Below are 8,337 nucleotides of genomic sequence, written 5' to 3' on the forward strand. Positions count from 1 at the left end.
GGATATATATATAAGTGAACTCAGGTGATTCCTCGAAGTGCGAAGGAACACCTGTTTATCACGTGTATCTGTTCACGTGACGCTTGGGCTTAACAGATGCAGAACTTTTCTAAGTTCAAACCTGACTTAGGATTTTTATCCTTAGGCTATATTATTTTACAAAGTCTCTTTTGGACTTAGTATTGGTGACTAGCATAACTATCAGCTCAGAGCCTCAGCCATAGTCCTCTACTGGTTAATGATCCTCAGTTACTAGCATATTCTAGTGTGTTATGCAGAATTTGCAAATTATAGAGCTGGACATGTAGCCTGCATATCACCAGAACTTGCCATTTTGGTCAGAAATAGCTAGTACCACATCCTCCACAAGTTGGCATTTCAAGTCATTGAAAGCAGTTTGTTGGGATAACCCTCAAGACCAGGGGGCATTGTCAGTGAGTTGCATCATTGGTCAGACCACCTTGCTGTAGTCCCATATGAATCAGCAATAAAAGTTTGTGAATCCTAAAAAGGATTGCAATTCCTTTTTCTTTGTTGACTCCAGCCATTCAACTACTCCAGCCACCTTGATGGGGTTTATGTGGATGCTTCCTTCACTGATGATGACTCTCAGGTATTCTATTTTGAGAACTTCAAACTCACACTTCTCTGCCTTGAGAAAGAGTTTATGCTTCCCTATTAGAGCTAGTACCTGTCATACTAGTTTTTGATGCTCCTTCTTGATCTTTGATATGATGAATATGTTATTGAGGTAGATGGTTACCTTTCCAGTGGCAATGAGATCCTTGAAGATATCATTCATCATCCATCTGTTAAGCCCAAACTCCATGTGACTATCAACACATGATAAACAGTTCAGAACCTTGCACTTTGGGTTAGACTGACTGAGTTCACTAGTGTGTTGAATAGAGTGTGTGGTCAAGGCATTCGCAAGTTGCTTGAGATAGGATGGTGAAGAATAAACTTTAGCTCAAAGCTGGAGTACTACAGCGAGAGCTACACTACTTAAATACTATTCTATTATCTGGCTATTAATAGTTCATTCTCAAAAGATATTGTCTGTCATGGAGCTGTTATCCCTGCTGTTGCCAGGCTCTCCACAAAAGCTGTTGTCTTGCTGTTGTGCTGTTACTGTCATACTGCCACTAGTGACAAAAGGAGTATTGTCTCTCCCTTCACAGCATACAGCAGCACATCAAGACAATAACTGACTGGGTTGCTGACCAAGCTTTCCCATGATCATAAGTGCCAGCTTAGGTGCCCTGACTAAGCACAGATAGGGGTCATTTCTAAGGAAAAAAGAAAAAGAAATAGGAAAAATTGTAACATTACTCCCTCCTTAAGACCATCATCCTGATGGTTAAGTTAGAATAAGTCCTCTGCTCCATGTTCGATTGATCACTGCACCATTTCTAGCAGGTTGGTTGATGTATATTTGGCTAGATATTCATCATCCTCTCTTTGTCATCATGTATTTTGGTGCTGAGGGTCATCTGCTCCATCCTCTGTACTATGTTCTCTGCTGGCTGTAGGTGGTAGTTCTGTTAGATCCATTGAGTCTACTTTGTTGATTTTGTGCTTGTAGTCTTGAATTGCTTCTTTAGCATTCATGTATTTTTTGTTGATCCATTGATTTGATTCTGGTCCATAACCTTTCCAGCTGACTAAGTAGTCAACAGTTGTTTTCATGCCTCTGCCTTGTGCTTTAACCTTTCAGGTTTTGTGGTTTAGCACTTCATTAATTTCATAGTGTTCTTCATCTTCGATGAGTTCAGGTGGAGGTGGAGGTGGTTGTGCTTGGTTTGGAAAGGCAGGAGCCATGTATGGTGTCAACAATGTTTCATTAAAAATATTATGAACTTTTCATGTTGCTGGTAGTTGCAGTCTATATGCAGAGTTGCCGACCTTGGCAATGACTTTGAATGGTCCTGTTCATTTGTCTGCAAGTTTTTGCTTTGGTCTTGGCAGATGAAGATTTGTCATATCCAATCAAAAATTGTCATTGGTTGAATAGTTGTGGGCAGGGCAACGATGTTTGTTGAACTGCTTCTTCATTGTTGAAGCCGCCTTTTTGAGGGCTCTCTTGGTTTCCTCATGAATTCTTGCTATTTTTGTTGCAAAGTCCATTGATACTGGTGTTGTTGTGTGAGCCTGTTCCATTTGTGCAACTGGTGGGTTCCATCCATAGTTCACAAAGAACAGTGTTTTTCCCATTGCTGAGTGAATTCTGTTATTGTGTTGGAATGCTGCTAGTGCTAGCCATTCCATCCAGTCATCCTGTCAATAACTGATGAAAAGTTGTAGGTACTTTTCGATTTCCTGGTTGGCCCATTCCATTTGGCCATCTGTCTGTGGGTGATATGCCATTGAGGCATTTCGTTTGATGTTGAGAAGTCAATATAGGTCGTCCAAGAATTTGGACACGAATTGTGGTCCTCTGTCTGAAATTACTACTTGAGGCATTCCATATTTTGCATATACCTCATCATGTAGTATTTTTGCCCATCCCTTGAATGTGAGTTCTGTTGAGCATGCAATCAGAATGATCACTTTTGAGAAGTGGTCGACTATGATGATGATGGCATTATAGCCATTACTTTTAGAAAGTCTGGTTATCATATCCACTGAGATGTGGGTCCATGGTGATGAAGAGACCTCATTTGGGTGGAGTGGAGCTGCTTTGGATTGTGTTGAAATCTTGCCTCACTGGCAGACTTCACAAGTCTTGATATATCAGGTGATATCATGGTCTATTTTCAGCCACCAATATTCTCTCAAGACTAATTCCTTTGTTTTAGCAATCCCTGGATGTCTGGTGGTCATGTGATCATGGTAGTTGGTGATGATGTCACCTTGAAGTCTCTGATCCCTTGGGATATAGATTCGTCTATCATAGTGGATCATTTCTCCTTCCTTTTTTAGTTCCTGCTCATGATTGAGGCTCGGGGCAATCCTTTGATCCCACTTGTGGAGATCTCAGGTGGCACTCTTGATGCATTCATGCACATCCTCTTCTGTCAGCATAATCATTGCCCAGAAGTGTTCTGGTCGTAGCAATATGACTTCCTTGTTGTCGTCTCCTTCTTGATTATGGTCTGCCCTGTGGCTGAGGAAATTGGCCATCTTGTTTGCTGCTCCAGCCTTGTGATGAAGTGTATATTCATATTCTAACAACTCCATGACCCATCTAGCTTGTCTTCGATTAAGCTTTTGGGGTTGTCAGAAGTATCAGAGATTTTAGTGATCGATCCAGATTTCAAAAGTCTGACTTGCTCCAATGAGATAATGCTGCCATTTGGCAAGGGCAAGCATTATGGTGAGGAGTTCCTTGTTGTAGATTTCATAATTGTGCTCCGTTACTGTGAGCGTCTTTGACATAAAGGCAACTGGTCATCATTTGCCATCTTGTTCCTGTGAGAGCATGGCTCCTATAGTGCCTTCACTAGAGTTGGCTTCTACTCTGAACCTCCCATCCTGGCTTGGTATAGCCAAGATGACATCCTCAGCTAATTGGCATTTAAAGTCTTTAAATGCTTTCTGTTGAGAAATTCCCCAGGTCCATGGGAAATTTCCGGTTAATTGCATCATAGGTTGAACTATTTTGCTGTAATCCCAGATGAACCATCAGTAGAAGTTGGTGAATCCAAGGAAGGATTGCAGTTCCTTCTTCTTTGTCAGTTCCAGCCATTCAGTTACTTCTGTCACTTTGACAGGGTCCATCCTGATGCTTCCTTTGCTGATAATGACTCTAAGGTATTCAGTTTCTAATATCTCAAATTCACACTTTTCAGCCTTGAGGAAGAGTCAATGCTTCCTCATTAGAGACAGTACCTGTTATACTATCCTCTGGTGTTTCTCCTTGGTTTTGGACATAATGAGTATGTTGTCCAAGTAGATTGTTACCTTTCCTGTAGCAATGAGGTCTTTGAAGATGCCATTCATCATCCACTGGAAGGTGGCTGGTGAATTGGTAAGTCCAAAGAACATAACCATCAGTTTGAACAAACCATGGTTAGTTCAAAAAGCAGCCTTCCACTCGTCTCATTCTTTGATGCACACATTGTTGTACCCTCACTGAACATCTAGTTTGGTGTAGTACTTCACACCTCGGAGTTTGTCCATTAATTCTGAGATTAAAGGAAGCAGATAATGATTTTTGATTGTCATCTCATTGAGCTTCCGATAATTCTGTACCAGTTGAAGTTTTCCATCCTTCTTTTTGATGAAGAAAAAGGGTGAGGCCATTGGTGACTTTGAGGGTCAGATTCTTTTGCTGGATAAGTTCTCCTCAAGGAACTTATCTAGTTCTTGTTGTTCATTGTTGCTCAATGAATAGCACTTGCAGTCCAAATTAGCATTAGAGTTGGGGATTAGTTTGATGGCATGGTCCCAGGGCTTGGCATCAGGTAGTTTGTCGAAACTTTCTTTTTTGAATAAATCCTGATAGTCGTGTGCCCATTCAGGTACCATTTTTTCGAATGTCCTTTTCTTCTTTCCAGCATTGGCCTTTGCAGCTAGGTCATTAGCATGGTGAATCACCCGAATGCTAATGGCCCTTTGTAGGTCAATGGCAAGAATTGTTTCACTGTCTTCCATCTCTTCATCCCATCAGTCTTTCAGATCCTCATCTGGTAATTCAAATGGGATTTTCTGGCAATGACATTGAATGAAAATGATGCATCCAGTTTTCCAATTGATTAGTGGATTATGTCTGATTAATCAATCATGACTAAGAAATATTTTCTTGGTTCCTAGATTGGTCACTGTCAGGTCAATCCATTCAGAGTGATCACCAATAGTGAGTCTAAGCTCTACATATTCAGTGATTGATCTGGCCTGATTTTTTGTCCCATCTGCATTGTAGACTGAGATAGATGCTGCTGTGGCCTGAGTGGGCAATTGATGCTTGTTGATGAAAGCTCAATTGATAGAACTCCCTGTGCAGCCATTATCAATCAGGGTGGTGACTGTATAGGTAGTTCGAGACATTAACATTTCGATCTGAGCTTTAGCTAGTAGGTCTTGTCCTGGGGACTTGGTTCATCAGATGAATTTTTGTGGCCCATGTAATTCGTTGAGCCATTCTAAGGCTCGGCATTGTTCTAGGGCTCACATCCCAGTGATCATTTTGTCGATTACTTCTTCAGCTCAGGTCTTATGTACCCAGTTCTTGAGTACTGCCTTTGCTGCTTCTTTGTCCTTTGCATCTTTGATGGCCTGCCAAGTCCATTCAGTTTCAAATGGCTTTAGCCACTTGTCAGGATCCCTCTTCCTTCTTTCCAGTGTTTGAGGTCCTACTGGCATATTAACTTGATGAGTTCTAAATTGAGACTTACCTTTTTTAGGGCTCTCTGCCCCTGTTCAGCCATTTGTTGGCAGTTGAGATTCTCATCCCTTTCATTCTGGTTCCTTAGGTGATTCTGGTTTTTGAGTGGTACTGTCAGGTATATTCGAATGCATGCATAATTTGGACATATTTAATACTACAGAGATAAAGTCAGTCTGTTCAATGGCTGATGGTGACAGTCCACTTGTTAATACTTCGGCCGAGCCAGTAGAATTGCTTACTGCTTGATCCCATCTTTTACCTCCTCAGGTTTGTCTTCTACCCTGAGTTCCTGTTCTTCCTTCACCAATTCAGCAATCTGGGCCCTAATATCCTCCTGGGTGTGCTTGTTCTTCTTCTGAGGGCAGTTTCATGCCATGTGACCCTTTTGACCACAATTAAAACATTTTCCCCCCTTCTTGAGATGATCCATGTCTATTGGCTTACCTGTTCTGGTAAATGTCATGCTCATACTGGTTTGCTTCTCACCATATTGAGAAGTTGGGGTTGAGCCTCCAGGCTTCAAGGACGTGGCTGCCTGGGAGCCGAAAGACTTTCTACTTTGCCCCTGGTTCTTGTGCCTGTCCTATGATAGGGTGGATGATTCCACCTTCTGTTATTGTTGTTCTCATCACATGATGATGATCCAGGCCTTCCATTTCTCATAGCCAACTGGGATGCTATGTTCAAGATCTGAAATGGTCTTCAGATAAGAGGGCAGCAGTTCTCTCTTTATGTATTTGACCATTCATCTTGTGTCAGCTATATCTTCTTGTACCCCAGTGAGTTTACCGAGTCATTCCAACTCGTCAAAGTAGTCAGTAGCTGTCTTGTTACCCATCTTGTAGTCCTTCATTTTTTGTTTATAGACTTTCTGGATGGTGAGATCTGTGAACTTGTCACAGATCATTTGCTTGAATACTGGCCATGAGAGGTACCGATGGTGCATCTGTGTGGTCGACCAAAACATGGAGGCTAGAAGCACCCACCACATTTTTGCCTTGTCTTCCAGGTAGATGGTGGCATGTGTCACCTTGTACATGTCAAGAAGGAAGTAGGAGGTGAACATTTGGAAATATTGATTGCAATCTGTGAGGAAGCAGTCAATATTGTCAGATGCTCCTTTAAAAGGAACTGTTTTCCACACAAGGATGGGTTTAACTTGCAGAATTTGTGCCTTTGGGTCAAGAGGAGGCATCAGGTTCAGGGGCTCTCCCCCTGGTGGACCCACCCATTCTGCTGGCAGCCCTGAGAATGAATGGAGCGACCCATCATCGGCAATAGGACTTCTTAGCAGCAGAGGCTTCTTTTGTATGATATGCCCATTCTCGATGGTCCAGCCCTTGGTGGTGGCATCAGGATCATCTCCTTCTGGAGCAGTCAGTGCAGCTCCACTTCCTTCGGCCTCATCAGGCAGCAGTTGTCTGGCAAATGGTCATCGAACCAGGTATCTCTAGAGATTTGGGTATGTCAGCCTTTCCTCCAAGAGCCATGTCATGGTGCTGCTAAATGGAGAATCGGTTCTCCATAGAGGTATAGTACTTGCCAGAGATAGTGAGTATTCATCCCCTGGTAGCACCAAGGGTGTACTCAGCACTAGTAGTGCCTCTCCTCTTGGTCTGGGCCTCAGTCAATTCCTCAGATGTTGCTTGAGTCCCATCTGCTATCCCCAGTCCCCTCTCTCCATTGCCTCCTCATCCACCAGCCTCGACCAGCAATTATTTGCAGAGGGGGTATTTTCCCCCTCTTTGATTTCTCCATCCTCCCTGAGGATAGTATTGGTCCTTGGGACCACTTCTCCAGTGGGGAACCCCCCAACAGGGCTGGTCCCAGACCTCTTCAGTCTCGGCATAGTGCCACCACTCTCTTTCTCCTTTGATCTGTGTGACATATTGTTGGAACTCCTGATAGAAGTCCTGATTGAGAAAGAGGGTGGTGAGCTTCTTGTGTAAGAACCCATGAAGGGCTTGATTGCTGATGTAGGGGATGGTTGTTTGTAATTGGGCCCTGATGGTCCAGTCAAAGGACTCGTTGTCAGCCAGATAATCACTGCTTTCTGACTTGCTGGATAGAGGTCCATCTGGACCGCTTTCTCCTTCGTTGGTGGTGTCATCATTGCCCCACTGGTCGATCTCATAGGGATCATCTCTTGGGTCCTCATTCCATTCAGTGTCTGAGACCCACTTTCATCTCTGGGCTGGCAGGAGTCCCTGTTCTCCTATGCCTTCTGTTGATCCAGTATCGGTACTTTGATCCTGATTGTCTTCGATGTTGTCCCAGCAGTCTGGGGCATAGGGGTCATCTTTGGGATTTTCCTCCCACTCAGTGCTCAGAGGCCATTCTCGGTGCTCCTGGGGCTTTGGGACTGAGCCTCACTCTGCTGGTCAGTCAAGCCTGGCAAGCTGTCTGTGCTGCTCATCGAGCTTATCTCCCCACTGCTGAACACGCTTGTCCTTCTCTTTTTCCACCAACTCATTAGTGGAGTCGGTGTCAGGGGTCAAGAGGTGTGGGAGACTTGGGAGGGATTCTGCCTCCTCTTGGCAAGGACCTGATTGGCCCATGCTTTCAGACTCTGGTCCAGGCCTGGGTCTATTGATTTGGGCCTCAGTAGTGAGGCTGTTGATGAGTTGTTGGATGGTGTCATCCTTTGCTTGATAATCAGTGATTATCCTGGTTGTTAAAGTTTCTAGAAGAATGATCAGCAATTCAATGGTGGAAGAGGATACTTCAGAGTTGATAGAGCTGTTGATGGAAGACATATAGTTTCTTGTCCTGAGGATCAAGAAAGGGTTGATGGAAAGTGTTCAGTTCTTTTTAGCCTTTAGGATTGAAGAAGAGAAGCTAGAAGCTTCAAGCTAATTGTTAAGCCCAAACTCCATGTGACTATCAACATGTGATAAACAGTTCAGAACCTCACACTTTGGGTTAGACTGACTGAGTTCACTAGTGTGTTGAATAGAGTGTGTGGTCAAGGCATTCGCAAGTTGCTTGAGATAGGATGGTGAAGAATA

General features: G+C 43.4%; 1 protein-coding gene across 1 annotated transcript in view; it reads right to left on the reverse strand.

Moving 5' to 3' along the window:
• Positions 1-4,719: 4,719 nt before the first annotated feature.
• Positions 4,720-8,337, reverse strand: part of BT62DRAFT_906222 (uncharacterized protein) — a gene marked incomplete at both ends in the record, with an annotated part of 5,059 nt that continues 1,441 nt past the window's right edge. The window contains one exon of the mRNA XM_043183626.1: positions 4,720-4,831. Coding sequence (XP_043035818.1) covers positions 4,720-4,831 — 112 coding nt within the window. The remainder of the gene's footprint in view (positions 4,832-8,337) is intronic.

This window comes from Guyanagaster necrorhizus, assembly GCF_019112545.1.
Source record: "Guyanagaster necrorhizus MCA 3950 unplaced genomic scaffold BT62scaffold_30, whole genome shotgun sequence".
NCBI classification, from domain to species: Eukaryota; Fungi; Basidiomycota; class Agaricomycetes; order Agaricales; family Physalacriaceae; genus Guyanagaster; species Guyanagaster necrorhizus.